Source organism: Linepithema humile, chromosome 4 (assembly GCF_040581485.1).
Source record: "Linepithema humile isolate Giens D197 chromosome 4, Lhum_UNIL_v1.0, whole genome shotgun sequence".
In the NCBI taxonomy this organism is placed as follows: domain Eukaryota; kingdom Metazoa; phylum Arthropoda; class Insecta; order Hymenoptera; family Formicidae; genus Linepithema; species Linepithema humile.
The window spans coordinates 27,980,033-27,997,610 of record NC_090131.1 but is presented as its reverse complement, the minus strand read 5'-3'; the positions used below and the strand labels follow the sequence as shown (position 1 = coordinate 27,997,610).

At 32.1% G+C, this 17,578-nt stretch overlaps 3 protein-coding genes and 1 long non-coding RNA gene across 7 annotated transcripts; 2 read left to right on the top strand and 2 right to left on the bottom strand.

Annotated features, from left to right (window-relative positions):
- Positions 1-17: 17 nt before the first annotated feature.
- On the bottom strand, positions 18-6,612 carry LOC105677831 (mitochondrial amidoxime-reducing component 1-like). Its single transcript, XM_012376702.2, has 5 exons — positions 5,842-6,612; positions 2,272-2,570; positions 1,818-2,099; positions 1,040-1,317; positions 18-893 (listed from the first exon to the last, which is right to left on the bottom strand). Exons 1-5 carry the CDS (start codon positions 5,843-5,845, stop codon positions 728-730), a joined length of 1,029 nt encoding a protein of 342 aa, XP_012232125.1. The 5' UTR covers positions 5,846-6,612; the 3' UTR covers positions 18-727.
- A 1,114-nt stretch (positions 6,613-7,726) lies between these two features.
- On the bottom strand, positions 7,727-13,789 carry Marc (Mitochondrial amidoxime reducing component). The gene is made up of 5 exons (XM_012376679.2): positions 13,466-13,789; positions 10,015-10,313; positions 9,562-9,840; positions 8,737-9,014; positions 7,727-8,590 (listed from the first exon to the last, which is right to left on the bottom strand). The coding sequence occupies exons 1-5, from the start codon at positions 13,467-13,469 to the stop codon at positions 8,425-8,427; spliced, it is 1,026 nt and encodes a 341-aa protein (XP_012232102.2). The 5' UTR covers positions 13,470-13,789; the 3' UTR covers positions 7,727-8,424.
- On the top strand, positions 9,748-12,771 carry LOC136999483 (uncharacterized). The gene is made up of 3 exons (XR_010889886.1): positions 9,748-9,889; positions 10,007-11,492; positions 11,587-12,771. It is a non-coding gene; the product is annotated as an uncharacterized lncRNA (long non-coding RNA).
- Positions 13,790-13,873: 84 nt separating the features above from the next.
- On the top strand, positions 13,874-17,206 carry Vamp7 (Vesicle-associated membrane protein 7). Of its 4 annotated transcripts, none has more exons than XM_012376682.2 (7): positions 15,063-15,306; positions 15,383-15,448; positions 15,826-16,037; positions 16,097-16,234; positions 16,372-16,530; positions 16,604-16,696; positions 16,777-17,206. In XM_012376682.2, the coding sequence occupies exons 3-7, from the start codon at positions 15,834-15,836 to the stop codon at positions 16,843-16,845; spliced, it is 663 nt and encodes a 220-aa protein (XP_012232105.1). In that variant the 5' UTR covers positions 15,063-15,306; positions 15,383-15,448; positions 15,826-15,833; the 3' UTR covers positions 16,846-17,206. The 4 variants fall into 4 exon arrangements, with proteins under 4 accessions (XP_067209890.1, XP_012232105.1, XP_012232104.1 ...); XM_012376681.2 differs by having other exon boundaries at positions 15,383-15,477; XM_067353789.1 differs by lacking the exons at positions 15,063-15,306; positions 15,383-15,448 and adding an exon at positions 13,874-14,112.
- The last annotated feature ends 372 nt before the right edge of the window (positions 17,207-17,578 follow it).

The window sequence follows — 17,578 nt, the reverse complement described above, 5'->3', positions numbered from 1 at the left end:
AGAGATCATAGCGAATATTTGCATTTGACAAAATGTTTATAATTTATTAGAATCTTCCTAAAGTACAAAAATATTATTAGAAAAATATTGTATGGTCCAGTTATCAACAAAATTAATGAAATTCACACTAACTTCCAATAAAATAAAATGTAGTGCCGTAAAATAATTATCTTTATAAATATTTGTTTTTAAAATTACAAAATGAATAATGATATTATTACACTCAAATCATCATCAATCATATTTATAACTATTATTTTAAGCCACGTACAATACAAATGCAACAACACTTAAGGCATTATATTAAAATATTAACAATTCAATCCATCGTTTGAAAAGATTTACCACCTCGTAATTCTCAAAATTATTTTTTCGAAATTTTTGCCATTTTTGTGTTTAAAAAAACACTTATATTATTAGGATCACACTTAGGCCTAGGATTATTAAATCCTATCGTTGCTTATTTTAGTGTTTACTGCACATTTCCACTTATTTCATCGTGCTTAACTTTTCATAAAATGTAACAATTATTAACAATAGTTTTGTAATTTTATTAATTCTTACCCACCTGTGAAATCACCGTTTTATTCATTATTGAAGATGCACACAATTGTCCATATAGTTGTTTCTATTAATATTTATCATCAGTTCTGGACTCCGCTTCTTCGTCTTCAATACGAACTGTCGGCTCGGCTTCTGAAAACTCGTAGGAATCCCAACGGAATAGCTAAGATGCTGGACTCGAAAGCTTCGGCTTCTCATCCGAGATACCCAAGTAAACAGAATCGCCCACTTGGATTGTCCCATTTGGTCCCCGCAGTCCAAGATGAATTCCCATTATCGGACTATTGCCAACTAAGGAACGAATATGCGGATCTGTGCACTGTTTATAGCTGTAAAAAAAAATTTTTTATTAGTGACGAGACGAAGTATCAAAATTATATTTATATGTTAAATTTATGCTATACTTATTTTATGTTCTAGTAACTTGAAGAAGAACCTGGTATATTATTTTATAATTATATATTTTTTAATATACCTTTTCAAAGTTACCAAAGGCTCCGCTTTAGAATTTTTCTGTCCAGTTTCTGGATTGACCGTGGTTAAGATGCATCTTGTGCACGGCCTAACATTTCTCAAAATCAAGTTTCCAATTTTTATCCAGTCCCATTTTTCTTCTTCGTAAGGTGTAGAACCTTTGACTACAATATTCATGCGAAATTGTTGCGATGAGATTGTTTCATCCAGTCGAGAATTAAGATCTGCTACTGAAGCTTCGGTAACAAGAGAGTAACTCGTATTATCTGCATAGCCTCCCTATTAAAGCGTAAAATAATTTTTTTATAATAAATTTATCGTATAAAATTATGACAATATATATATATAATTGTACTTATAATTGCTTTTACATTACAGTAAATTATTTTTCTAATATAATTTTCTTCTATTGCACCAACCAACTTAACAGATTTATTATGTCAACTTGCATTTATCATTGCGACGGCAATAAAAGATGGACGATGCTCGCAAATCACTTTAACCGATTTACAGTAGAAGCGCGATCTTTCCGTTAGAAAAAATTTACGGTATTGGAAGTTTACATAGATGCCCGAAAATAAACAATAAATCGGAAATAATTTATATATATACTAAATATATAATAATATTCAATACATTTTAAAAAACTTGTAAATACATATGTATTGGCTGATGCAAGAAATTAATTAAATGTTTAGCAAATAAATATATTAATTATTCTTTAATTTAGTTAGCCTTTCCAATTTCGTACAGTTTATTGTATCACAAAACATACTCACCATATCGTTGTTCTCCAACATTGAAAAAACCTTGTCGCAGTTTCTTACCGGCTTCGCCGGCCGCTCTAACGGGTAATAGACCAATCTAAGACCAGTATCTTCATGAAGAAGAAAGCGTGACAACCATTGAGCAATTTCTTCGCCGCAGTCACATGCTGATACTACTTGACCCCACATAGCAACTCGAAAATTTTTGCCACGAAGCTCCGCAAGGTTAACCGACACTGACACCATGCCCGGAGCAGAAAGTGTCAGTACGGAGTTAGAAAAGCTGGGCGACACCTTCAAAGTATATGAAAATATAAAATAGATGCAGCAAACTCTTTCTGGTATATATCTCTACTATTTTAATAAAATATAATAAAATATATAATAAAAATTTTAATAAAATATAAATTATGCAATATATAAATTGTTCTAAAATTATTATATATTGAATTTTATAGCTTCTTACCTGGACCATGCTAGGTATTTGTCTGGCAGTGACAAACCGGCTCTCCAGATCGATGACCATCAATGACCGATCTCTCATCCATCCGGATTTTAAACCCAATATCGTGGCTTCCATCGAGTTCAGGCGAATTGGGCCGAGTGACTTGATCGGATACGCGACTAGATCGCTCACTTCCCCGACCTTTCGCCACGTCGACGGCGGTCGAGGCTTCTGCTTTTCGGTCCTCCACCACCAGATGAAGAAGACCGCCGTGCCGGCGCCCACAGCAGCAGCCGTAACGTATGCAAGTCGCGCTCTGTCTGAAATAATACATAAATTGTACTTATCACTTGCAATCTTAATTTTGACAATACAGTCTCCAAATTTAACATATTTTTCTTAATGAAAATTTTGATGATAAAAAAGACTATTTGAATTCTCGGTCTTAATCAAATAATTCAAGTATTAATAGTTATGTGACGTGAAAGATTGAAAAAAATAGAAACTTATGATTTCAATTGTCTCGTGTTAAACTATATGAGTTCAATATTGAGCGAATAAACAATTGCGTAACAAATGGAGATATGATTCAATCGTATATTCAATGAACGTGCATTTAACGACATGACGTTCAAGCACTTAATACCGTCGCGACGTTGGCGTTACTTAAGTTATGTAACAACATATTTCTTTCTCGTGGCAAAAATTAAGTCTGCACGATGCACAACCAGTTTCATGAATTCCGAAAACTTTTCATAAAATGGTGATTAAATGAGATCACCTGATCGTTTACCGTAATGTATAATAGTTTTAAATTACAATCCAGTGAACACAGAACATTGCAGCAATATTGCAGCAATATTGTAACATTGTAGCAACATTACAGCAATATTGCAAACATTGCTGCAATGTTCTGTGTTTACTAAAGACTTAATGTTGCTAAAAAATGATCGGAGGGAATTTCAGATGCAAAAAATAATAGATAATTTCGACGTACATAAATGCACGTGCGTGAGATATTTCGTGATAGTAAATTAATTTAAACTCAATACTTAAGAAAATATGTCGTTCTGTCGCTTTAAACGCGAAATGGAAACGGATGTAGTACATATTCATTTTTTGTGCTCTTTTTTCGTCGGCACATAATGACATGCATACGTGCAAAACCGGTCAACGCGTACACGATGAAATTGAACGCAACGAAGCACAACGAGCCAGTGTAATGTAAAGCTCGTACAAAATTCTTACTGCTAAGTTTCCATCTTTACCTTGTAATATTAGCTTTTGTTAAAGTAGAATCAATCGTTAGTAAGAGTGTAAATGATGGAGTAAGCTTCTGCTAAGAAAATTCCGTTAATTTAAGTGTTAAATAACTTGCTAATTAGCACTCTGCACGCAAATCACATAAATCTACTGTTTCTCCAACCGTGCTATACTTTGGATAAAATTGCCTACATTATGAATAAAGTGCGATTTGCGCAATGCAAAATAATTACAAGATAAATTTTATATGCTAATTGAGTACGCGCAAATTAAATTTTTATACATAGTACAATTTTTAATTAAGACAATCAATGCTATCAAATTCTTTAATAAGAAAATATGTAAGATATTTTAAAACTGCCATTTTTTATTGTGTCAATATTATATAATAATTAAAATTTCTTATAAATCGTATTTTTTTCATAATAAATAAAGAAAAGTAAAAAGCAGTAAAAACACTTTAATAGCAGCAGATATTTCTATAATGTCAATGGTTAGCGATTAAGAAATGCTGAGTAACGGCACTCGACTTCAAAAACAAGCAGAACTATTATGCAACTAATCGGCCAGAAAAGAAAAGAAAGAAACATTATAGTCTGTTCATCTTCTAATTGAAAAATATTAAATAACGGAAGAATACAATGTGACACAACAGGTGCGTTAACAAATACGGATTTTATGCAAATCACGTACACGGTAGTTTATCGCGGTGACCTTTCGAACAAATGGAGATCAAAAAAATCTGCACAAAAATAACTTGTCGCATTTTAATAAATTATTATCAGCATTTTTGTAAACAAGCATACATCTTAAAAAATTCCATTTAAAAGAAAAAAATCATATAGGAGATTATTATTCATACATTTTTTTCCAACTAAATAAATAAAACAACAAAGACGTATTTTTATATATACATACGAGTCCTTGGATATATTTTCTGAAAAAGGAAATCCTATTTGTGTGGGAATTTAGGGGACCTTACGCACGCTTGGCAAAATCAATATTACAAGAAACAGGCATTATTCGAACACGAAAGGACTGCAACTGGCCTTTCAATGCTTCAAGCATGATTTATTCAATCTCTTTAGCGATTTAAAAGAATTACGACTATTGGTAAAAATTTATATAAAAGTAAAGAGCATATTAAATGTATATATATTGTTATGATAATTAGTAGATAAAAATATTCTTGTTGTGATTGGATGATGAGAATAGTATACATTGATAAGATTAATATATACATTTAAATAATAGTATTCTTTTTTCACACTCGGCAACAAAGAAAATTGCGCACTTATCATCATTTGTTCCAGTCAATAATGTTTAATAACGAAGTAAAGCTGCTCATCGCATGAGAGAAATAAAATTGAGAGAAAATACATGCATTGTTCGTAGGAAATGTGCCGTGCGAAATGCCGGATTCCATGCGGTCATTCCGCGAGTTATAACGCTTTTCGACTCTTACGCCTTTCAATCGTTTACGATATTTTAAGATTAATTCTATATTCGTACTGGTTTTGTTTATTATATAATCGATAAATAAACATACTTAATTATGTCACTATGTTATGAAACGTATTATAATTTGCTGTGCCTAAAAAGAAATAAATAATACGAAGCAAAAAAAGCGATATCATTCAGAATAAAATTATTTTCCACTTCGTGCACTTAATTAAGCTCATTAATTTCACTAATTAAAAATTATGAGGGAGACATCACATTACAATTCACCACAAACTTTATGAATGTTTTTAAATTCCACATTTTTTTATTCATCATTGTTGGCCTCAATTCATCAAAGAATTTCTGTTCATTTATCATCATTATTAGTTCAAACAAGTCACTAAATATAATGTTCTTCTCGCATTTTACATTTTATTTACATATTTATCGTCTAACAAAATTTTATTTTTTAATTCTTTGTTTGCACCTGTTTTTCTCTCTTCTTTTTCGCTCTTGAATTATTTTACACTTGTATTTTTATTATTGTATTCTTTGTTAGAAAAAAGTAATTGTTATTTTATTAGTTATCATTTCTTAAGGTTTAAATATTTTTCATTAATATTTCTTTAAACTTATAATTTCGTATTATTAATCCATGTTACTTAACTATATATATCTTATCTTATCTCACATGTTTTATTTGTTTCTCGCTATTCAACAATCTCATGTTGACTCTCGCGGTTTATTTAACTGCTGCTTATTTTTATCGATAAAAAAATCAATATACCGGTAAAAAAATATTTTACATCATATTAAAATTCTTTTAGCAATAAAAGCAATAAAAGCAACTAATTGCAAATTATATTAAACAATACTAATATTTACCCATAACTATTGCCAAGGTTAACGATGTTTCAATAAATCGAAGTAACTTTTAGAAACAGTCGTAGTTTCACAAACTGACTTTTCGGCAAGGAATTCTCAAAGTCACTTTAGAAGAATCACGCAATTGACTACTTAACCACGTCTCTCTTCGCAGCCTTTGCAGCACTAGCTCAGACTTCACGTGCACGCTGCAGCCATCTCCTTCCTCATGACGAAGCACTTTTATTTTCGCGTTACATTCTGTTATCTCCATTTATCAATGTAGTATATCAGAATAGCCGGTGCAGTGGGCGTTGTGTCGACACGTACGAGTGAGAGGATATCGACGTGATATGAGGTGATATGAGGGTCCAAAATAGGAGCACAGCTTTCTACAAACGTGAATGGCACATGCGCCAGTCTGTTACGACACGTGCGCCGGCTTCATGGAATTTTAGGAAATACCCAAGATAGGGATTTACAACCCAAGATCTGTAGAGAGAAAATTACTTCATACACAAAGAGGGACGAGCGGCAAAAAGGGCAAATGCAGAGAAGGGCGAGCGGCAATGATGATGTTATCTGTAAGCAGAAGCTATCTCAGACAGCTACTGTTTGAAGATAAGGTCATCATGTTCTCCCCTTTTTTCATCGCCCCCTCGTCTTCAAGCTGCTTCTAGCTCCCCCCTTCCTTCATCGTCCCTCGCCCACAACCGGTTTTACTGAGGTAACCTTCTCTCTATAGATCTTATTTACGACAGATGTAGTGACAATCCGAAGCTGTTAAGTTTCAATCCGTTCGTTCACTTTGTCCTCAGTTTAATTTCCTCTGTCTTTTACTGTCCACTTTTCTCTCCCTCTCTCCCTCCCTCTCCCTCTCTCCCTCCCTCTCCCTCTCTCTCTCTCTCTCTCTCTCTCTCTTTCTTTTTCTATCGCCCTATGTTCCTGTATTTCTATTACTTTTCTATGTGTTTCTGTCATTCTTTCTTTCCTTTAGACAAGTAGGATAATTATAACGCGATAGAAATTTTTGTAAGCGGTCGCCGTTTTAAGACGATCGAATATAGATCGTAATAGCATGGCTCGCACCGCCATGGTACGATGGAAGCACATTGGAAGAGACAGTAAAATCGTTTTGAGTTTGTGATACGATACGCTCTTCGTGGACAGTTTAAACAAAATGATTCATGGACCGACGATTGCGGACTGAATTTCTTCGCGCGTTCTTTCGAGCCGCTAAAAAAGTCATCTGTCGAAATATTTCAATTTCGTACTCAAAGTATGAGTAAAGAATCTGTTGGTTTTTTATGTAGAGAGTATAAAGGCCTATGAATTGTTTCGATCGTAAGGCGCGTGCTGGATTGAAAAACAAAATCAAATGTGCCCTTCGATTTTTGTGCAAATATAAGAATAAACGAGCAAACTTGTACATAGCCCCGAGAATGCTATAGTGCCAGGCATTTGTTGTTCTATCTATACACATATATATATACCACTGTTCTCTTGTACACAATTCTCTCCTATAGCTATTCCTCTCTTCCTTAAAAATCGCAGTGACATGAAATTTAGACAGTTCTCTAAATATTGTTAATAATAAAATCAAAGTAATTGTCCTTGATATGCAATAGATGCAAATTGTATCAAACTCGTTATCGCAATACACAATTAGAGCAAAATATTTTCCTTATTGGATTTTTCCGCTGCGGAATATAACGCGGACGAACGTAAAGTCGTCAACATGAAACACGACGTTCCTCTTCCTTAGAGCGTATTATTTCTCTATGTAAAACATCGCTGTTGTTTCGTAGTGCGAATAAATCTCGTAATAAGTAAATCATGTGTCGTCGATTTTTGATCATACACATTAAATAAGAGTTCTTACGTGTAGGAAAGATCATGGCAAATATTTGCATTTGACAAAATGTTTATAATTTATTAGAATCTTCCTACAGTACAAAAATATTATTAGAAAAATATTGTATGGTCCAGTTATCAATAAAATTAATGAAATTTACACTGACTTCCAATAAAATAAAATGTAGTGCCGTAAAATAATTATCTTTTATAAATATTTGTTTTTAAAATTACAAAATAAATAATGATATTATTACACTCAAATCATATTTACTACTATTATTTAAAGCCACATACAATATAAATGCAACAATACTTAAGGCATTATATTAAAATATTAACAATTCATCCATCGCTTGAACAGATTTACCACCTCATAATTCTCAAAACTATTTTTCGAAATTTTTGCCATATTTATGTTTAGAAAGACACTTATATTATTCAGATCACACTTAGGCCTAGGATAATTTAATCCTATCGTTGCTTATTTTAGTGTTTATTGCACATTTCTACTTATTTCACCAAGCTTAATTTTTTATAAAATGTAACAATTACTAACAATAGTTTTGTAAATTTATTATTCTTACCCACCTGTAAAATCACCGTTTTATTCATAATTGAAGATGCACACAATTGTCCATATAGTTGTTTCTATTAATATTTATCATCAGTTCGGGACTCCGCTTCTTGGTCTTCAATACGAGCTGTCGGCTCGTGTTCTGAAAACTCGCAGGAGTCCCAACGGAATAGCTAAGATGGTGGACTCGAAGGCTTCGGCTTCTCATCCGGGATACCCAAGTAAACAGAATCGCCTACTTGGATCGTCCCATTTGGTCCCCGCAGTCCAAGATGAATTCCCAAAATCGGACTGTCGCCAACTGAGGGACGAATTAGCGGATCTGTGCACTGTTTATAGCTGTAAAAAAAAATTTTTTATTAGTGACGAGACGAAGTATCAAAATTATATTTATACGTTAAATTTATGCTATACTTATTTTATGTTCTAGTAACTTGAAGAAGAACCTGGTATATTATTTTATAATTATATATTTTTTATCATACCTTTTCAAAGTTACCAAAGGCTCCGCTTTAGAATTTTTCTGTCCAGTTTCTGGATTGACCGTGGTTAAGATGCATCTTGTGCACGGCTTAACATTTTTAAAAATCAAGTTTCCGATTTTTATCCAGTCCCATTTTTCTTCTTCGTAAGGTGTAGAACCTTTGACTACAATATTCATGCGAAATTGTTGCGATGAGATTGTTTCATCCAATCGAGAATTAAGATCTGCTACTGAAGCTTCGGTAACAAGGGAGTAACTCGTTGCATCTGTATAGGCTCCCTATTAAAGCGTAACAAAATAATTATTTTATAATAAATTTATCGCATAAAATTATGACAATATATATATAATCGTACTTATAATTGCTTTTACATTACATAAATTATTCTTCTAATATAATTTTCCTTTATTGCACCAACCAACATAACGGACTTATTATGTCAATATTTATTATGTCAACTTGCATTTATCATCGCGACAGCAGTAACAGATGGACGATGCAAGCAAATCACTTTAACCGATTTGCAGTAGAAGCGCGATCTTCCCGTTAGGAGGAATTTACGGTATTGGAAGTTTACTTAAATGCCCGGAAATGAACAATAAATCGGAAAAGAATTTATATATATAATTAATATATATAATTAAATATATAATAATATTTAATATATTTTAAAAAACTTGAAAATACATATGTATTGGCTGATGCAGGAAATTAATTAAATGTTTAGCAAATAAATGTATTAATTATTCTTTAATTTAGTTAGCCTTTTAGTTGGTTTAGCCTTTTCAATTTCGTACAGTTTATTGTATTACAAAACATACTCACCGTATCGCTCTCCTCCAATGGAAAAATCTTGTCCTTGCTTCTTATCGGCCTCGTCGGCCGGTCTAACGGGTAATAGACCAATCTAAGACCAGTATCTTCATGAAGAAGAAAGCGTGACAACCATCGAGCAATTTCTTCGCCGCAGTCACGTGCTGATACTGCTTGACCCCACACAGCAACTTGAAAATTTTTGCCACGAAGCTCCGCAAGGTTAACCGACACTGACATCATGCCCGGAGCAGAAAGCGTCAGTACGGAGTTAGAAAAGCTGGGCGACACCTTCAAAGTATATGAAAATATAAAATAGATGCAGCAAGCTCTCTCTGTGGTATATTTCTCTACTATTTTAATAAAATATAATAAAATATATAATAAAAATTTTAATAAAATATAAATTATGCAATATATAAATTGTTCTAAAATTATTATATATTGAATTTTATAGCTTCTTACCTGGACCATGCTAGGTATTTGTCTGGCAGTAAGAAACCGGCCCTCGAGATCGATGACCAGCAATGACCGATCTCTCATCCATCCGGATTTTAAACCCAATATCGTGGCTTCCATCGAGTTCAGGCGAATTGGACCGAGTGACTTGATCGGATACGCGACTAGATCGCTCACTTCCCCGACCTTTCGCCACGTCGACGGCGGTCGAGGCTTCTGCTTTTTGGTCCACCACCACCAGATGAAGAAGACTGCCGTGCCGGCGCCCACAGCAGCAGCCGTAACGTATGCAAGTCGCGCTCTGTCTGAAATAATACATAAATTGTACTTATCACTTGCAATCTTAATTTTGACAATACAGTCTCCGAATTTAACATATTTTTCTTAATGAAAATTTTGATGATAAAAAAGACTATTTGAATTCTCGTTCTTAATCAAATAATTCGGGTATTAATAGTTATGTGACGTGAAAGATTGAAAAAAATAGAAACTTATGATTTCAATTGTCTCGTGTTAAACTATATGAGTTCAATATTGAGCGAATGAACAATTGCGTAACAAATAGAGATATGATTCAATCGTATATTCAATGAGCGTGCATTTAACGACATGACGTTCAAGCATTTAATATCGTCGTGACGTTGGCGTTACTTAAGTTGTGTAACAACATATTTCTTTCTCGTGGCAAAAATTGGGTCTTCACGATGCACAACCGGTTTCATGAATTCCGGAAACTTTTCATAAAATGGTGGTTAAATGAGGTCACCTGATCGTTTACCGTGATGTATAACAGTTTCAAATTACGATGTACTTAATGTTGCTAAAAAATGATCGGAAGGAATTTCAGATGCAAAAAATAATAGATATTTTCGACGTACATAAATGCACGTGCGTGTGATATTTCGTGATAGTAAATTAATTTAAACTCAATACTTAGGAAAATATGTCGTTCTGTCGCTTTAAACGCGAAATGGAAACGGATGTAGTACATATTCATTTTTTGTGCTCGTTTTTCATCGGCACATAATGACATGCATACGTGCGAAACCGGTCAACGCGTACACGATGAAATTGAACGCAACGAAGCACAGCGAGCCAGTGTAATGTAAAGCTCGTACAAAATTCTTACTGCTAGGTTTTCATCTTTACCTTGTAATATTAGCTTTTGTTAAAGTGGAATCAGTCGTTAGTAACAGTGTAAATGATGGATAAGCTTCTACTAAGAAAATTCCGTTAATTTAAGTGTTAAATAGCTTGCTAATTAACACTCTGCATGCAAATCACATAGGTCTGTTTCTCCAACCACGCTATACTTTGGATAAAATTGCCTACATTATGAATAACGTGCAATTTGCGCAATACAAAATAATTACAAGATAAATTTTATATGCTAATTGAGTACGCGCAAATTAAATTTTTATAGTACAATTTTTAATTTTTAATTAAGACAATCAATGCTATCAAATTCTTTAATAAGAAAATATGTAAGATATTTTAAAACTGCCATTTTTTATTGTGTCAATATTATATAATAATTAAAATTTCTCATAAATCGTATTTTTTTCATAATAAATACAGAAAAGTAAGAAGCAGTAAAAACACTTTAATAGCAGCAGATATTTCTACAATGTCAATGGTTAGCGATTAAGAAGTGCTGAGTAACGGCACTCGACTTTAAAAACAAGCAGAACTATTGTGCAGCTAATCGGCCAGAAAAGAAAGAAAAAAAACATTATATTCTGTTCATCTTCTAAATGAAAAATATTAAATAACGGAAGAATACAACGTGACACAACAGGTGCGTTAACAAATACGAATTTTATGCAAATCACGTACACGGTAGTTTATCGCGGTGATCTTTCGAACAAATGGGAGTCAAAAAAATCTGCACAAAAATAATTTGTCACATTTTAATAAATTATTATTAGCATTTTTGTAAACAAGCATACATCTTAAAAAATTCCATTCAAAAGAAAAAAATCATATGAGAGATTATTATTCATACCTTTTTTTCCAACTAAATAAATAAAACAAAGACGTATTTTTATATATACATACGAGTCCTTGGATATATACTTTCTGAAAGAGGAAATCCTATTTGTGTGGACATTTAGGGGACCTTACGCACGCTTGACAAAATCAATATTACAAGAAACAGGTATTATTCGAACACGAGGGGACTGCTAGTCTTTCAATGCCTTAAGCATGATTTATTCGATCTCTTCAGCGACTTAAAACAATTACGACTATTGGTAAAAATTTATATAAAAGTAAAGAGCATATTAAATGTATATATATTGTTATGATAGTTAATAGATAAAAATATCTTCGTTGTGATTGGTTGATGAATAGTATACATTGATAAGATTCATATATACATTTAAATAATAAAGTATTCCTTTTTCACACTCGGCAACAGAAAATTGCGCACTTATCATCATTTGTTCCAGTCAATAATGTTTAATGACGAAGTAAAGCTGCTCATCGCGTGAGAGGAATAAAATTGGGAGAAAATACATGCATTGTTCGTAGGAAATGTGCCGTGCGAAATGCCGGATTCCATGCGGTCATTCCGCGAGTTATAACGCTTTTCCACTCTTACGCCTTTCAATCGTTTACGATCTTTTAAGATTAATTCTATATTCGTACTGGTTTTGTTTATTATATAATCGATAAATAAACATACCAAATTATGTCACTATGTTATGAACGTATTATAATTTGCTGTGCCTGAATAGAAATAAATAATACGAAGCAAAAAAAGCGATATCATTCAGAATAAAATTATTTTCCACTTCGTGCACATAATTAAGCTCATTAATTTCACTAATTAAAAATTATGGGGGAGACATCACATTATAATTTCACCACAAATTTTATGAATGTTTTTAAATTCCACACATTTTTTTACTTATCATTGTTGGCCTCAAAGAGTTTCTGTTCATTTATCATCATTATCAGTTCAAACAAGTCACTAAATATAATGTTCTTATCGCATTTTACATTTTATTTACATATTTATCGTCTGACGTAATTTTATTTTTCAATTCTTCATTTGCATCTGTTTTTTTCTCTTCTTTTTCACTCTTGAATTATTTTACACTTGCATTTTTATTATTGTATTCTTTGTTAGAAAAAAGTAATTGTTATTTTATTACTTATCATTTCTTAAGGTTTAAATAGTTTTCATTAATATTTCTTTAAACTTATAATTTCATATTAATCCATGTTACCTAACTATATATACAATCTTATCTTGTTTCACATGTTTTATTTGTTTCTCGCTATTCAACAATCTCATGTTGACTCTCGCAATTTATTTAACTGCTGCTTATTTTTATCGATAAAAAATCAATATACCGGTAAAAAATATTTTACATCATATTAAAATTCTTTTAGCAACAGAAGCAACAAAATCAACTGATTGCAAATTATATTAAACAATACTAATATTTACCCATAACTATTGCCAAGGTTGACGATGTTTCAATAAATCGAAGTAACTTTTTAGAAACAGTCGTAGTTTCACAAACTGACTTTTCGGCAAGGAACTCTCAGGGTCGCCTTTTAAGGATCACGCGGTTTACTACCTAACCACGTCTCTCTTCGCAGCCTTTGCAGCACTGGCTCAGACTTCACGTGCACGCCGCAGCCATCTCCTTCCTCGTGACGAAGCACCGTTATCTTCGTGTTACGTTCTGTTATCTCCTTCTATCATTGTAGTAAATCGGAGTAGCCAGTGCAGTGGGCGTTGTGTCGATACGTACGAGTGAGAGGATACCTGAGGATACCGACGTGATATGGGAGTCCAAAATTGGAGCACAGCTTTCTATGAACGTGAATGGCACATGCGCCAGTCTGTCACGACACGTGCGCCGGCTTCGTGGAATTTTAAGAAATACCCAGATAGGGATTTACAACCGATGTAGTGACAATCCGAGGCTGTATAAGTTTCAATGTTGGCGGGATACTACATGCTGATCTTGTTACAAAATTGACATAATATATAAAATTTAGATAAGTCTAGCGCAGCATCGTGATCAACATCGCATAAATATTTGAATTCTAATATTATTCCAATATCGTGTGTCCAGTATCAGCCCAGTAAGTATCACTGATATTGAAACGATATAAGATTCGCATATAATGACGCAGATAACGACTCGCATATTAATACTGCTTTCAAAGCTACTGAATCATCATTATAAATACATTGAATTATGTGAGACGCGAGAAATCACGACGATCTTGTAATATATACACATATCAAAATAAATTTTCGCATATTGCATTATTTTCGCATGAAAATTATATTTTTGGGTTAATTGAAATAAATAAGTTTTCCTTAAAAATTTTTATAGTTAATCGGAAGCTAATATATTCGAAGAAATACTCGTTGTCAGTATATAATTTGGTTTTATCGAAAACTTAATTAGATTAGTTTATACAGTCATTTGATGATTCATAAACAAAAAGTGTTGCGCATTTTACAAGTGCACTTTATCAATCGCAAGTACTGTCAGTTTGAAAAACATATATATATATATTGACATCCAATGTCCAATATTATATCAGTAATAAAAATATAACTAAATTACTATATCTAAAATAAAGTAATAAATAATTTCCCAATATGACATTTTAGCAACAAATAAAAAATATAATAATTAATGTAAAATAAAAAGTATACAATACATTAATACTTACATTAAATTTTTTATTGATAAAAAAACACAAAACTTTTTATCTAACAAAATTTAAAATACATAATATTAATTAATTCGGCAACAGAAAATTTACTATTTTATGAAACAAGATTGTGTAATTGATTTAATTATATTTTGTACTTTAAAACCACAAAAATATGCTATATATTTCAATTAACGTAAAGACAATCTATTGTTAGATAAGAATTGAATTTATTTTTTTAAACATTTATTAATTTATTTCTTAATTAAACATTTATTTGTTTATGGTATTGAATACTACAATAATTTCAAGCTTCGCGCCTTGCAATGTGCGCAAAATCAAGTTTACTTCAAGAATTCCCACTATCACAGGTTGTCACCCATCATATGAACTGACGCACTCACTCATCGATGATTTCATGAGATGACAGTGTTTATGTCGCGGGAAGTGTTTTAATGTTTTTGTCAAAATTATCGAGAAGAAGCAATAATTTAATGGATTAATCATTATCGTAGACAGATGTATAAATTTAAGAATAGTGTTACATTGCCCAAGACGTAAATAGAAAAGTGCGCAGCTATTCGTTTAATTAAATCGCTTTGTACTGAGGTAAGGTCGAGTATTAGATCATCAGTGTGATCTATCCTTTTTTTCATTAATTGTTAATGATATTTTTTGCATTCAGTCAGAGTCTAAGCAGTCAAAAGTGTTTCGAAACCTTGGTTTGTTGCATTATATCATCAAATTGGAGGTTAAGATTGTGAACATATACATATTTACGTACGTGTGTGTGTATGTAGATAGAAATTACTATTAATTTCGACAACATCACAGCTAATATATGTCATTATTGATACGTTTTTAATTTTCCATATTCAAAATCAAATTTTACATTTGTTTGGATTATGTAGATTTTGTCTGCCGACCATAATATGGCCTGTTGTTTCTGTTGTGATATGATAAAGAAATCCTATTGGGCGGATAATACTATCATTTACTGCGTTTGTCCATGATTAAAGATAAAAATTAAAGTCAATAGAAAATATATTAAATTACAAGGCATATTTTAAGAATAGTGTTGTAAAATTTATTTATTATATTTAATTAATTGTGTGCTCTTTGTTACAGCTATCAATATGCCAATTTTATACAGCGTAGTGGCCCGTGGGACAATTATATTGGCAAAACATGCTGCATGTGTTGGAAATTTTGAAGAAGTTACAGCAAAGATCTTAGCAAAAATACCACCGGACAATGACAAACTCACATACTCGCAAGGGCCTTATCTTTTCCATTATATTTGCGAAGATCGCCTTATTTACATGTGTATTACCGATGATGTATGTATGAAGCGTGTGATAAACTTTGTTATCGTGTGTATAATGAAAATTGATTGTAGGATTTTCAAAGATCCAGAGCATTTTTATACCTCAACGAAATTAAGAGGAGGTTCTTGGCTGTTTATGGACCAGGTGCTCAAACTGCCGTAGCATATGCCATGAATACAGAATTTGGCCGTGTTTTGGCTAATGAAATGGTAATTAAAATTCAAACTTAAGAGCAGTCTAAATATATATAACAAGTATTTTCTATGTTGAGAGAAGCTTCCTATATCTGCTGCATATGTTTTTATTTCCACATCATGTTTTTCATCATATTTTTTTCTGTTGTTAGAAACATTACAGCGAATCCAAAGATCTTGATAGATTGTCCAAAGTTCATGGTGAACTAGATGAACTTAAGGACATTATGGTAAAAAATATCGACAATATAGCGATGCGTGGTGAACGATTAGAACTGCTTGTGAACAAAACAGAAAATTTGTCTGCCAATGTATGTAAAACCATGCGCACAATTAACGTTATATTAATTGTACAATATTAATACAATAAATTTCTTATTTTAGTCCGTCACGTTCAGGAAGACAAGCAGAAATTTAGCGCGCTCCTTATTTTGGAAAAATGTCAAAATCTATGTTGTTGTTGGTATAATTTTGATCGTAAGTTTAATATTGTAATCGATTTTAGGTTTCTTCAAATTTTATCACACTCTAATGTTATCCGGTCTTTTTTACTGCAGGTTGTAATATATGTGATTGTTTCTATAACGTGCGGAGGTCCTGCCTGGCAAAAATGTGTCGGAAACTAATGCATGTACGCTTGGTAAAGTGTCCAAACGTCGTGTGTGGATTAAAGACAGGTGCATGGAAAACTAGTATGAGACTGAAAAAATAATGAAATCCGCGCATATATATATATATATGATAAGAATATTGTACTAACACCTATACATACACATAAGCCATATTTATCTGTATAATATATTATCATTGATATTATCGTTATTTTACAAGAAGTGTAATACGGTTACAATTTTTGCACTCTGTGGAGAAGATATGTATATTTAGTTTTACTTTTTACACCAGAACATGCAGCACATTATATCTTATTTTATATTATCTTATTTTAAATGGCAGAAATAAACATAATCTAAATGTGTTCAAATATTACATATTTTCGTAATTTATCCCGAACAATGTATATTTTCCGAAATATCTTTAAAGATTATTTTTTTGAATTGTATTTTCATAAAATTTGTATTCTATTTTATTATAAATGTTTTATGCATTATTAATTTCCGTTTTTAAGCGTGAAGAATGTTTTACTTCCAGTTATCCTTATTTTTCAGTAGCAATTTGAAGGGCACATGTGCGTAAAAAACTTGCAACATATATGAAATATATTTATAGTACGAATAATTATACAGAAAACTACGAATATTTGATAATGTTTAAGAATATAGGAAAAGTGAAGCGTTATTTCTGCATTATTTCGATAATCGAGATTCCAATTTTTTCTGCAAAATGAAGAGGATATCGATG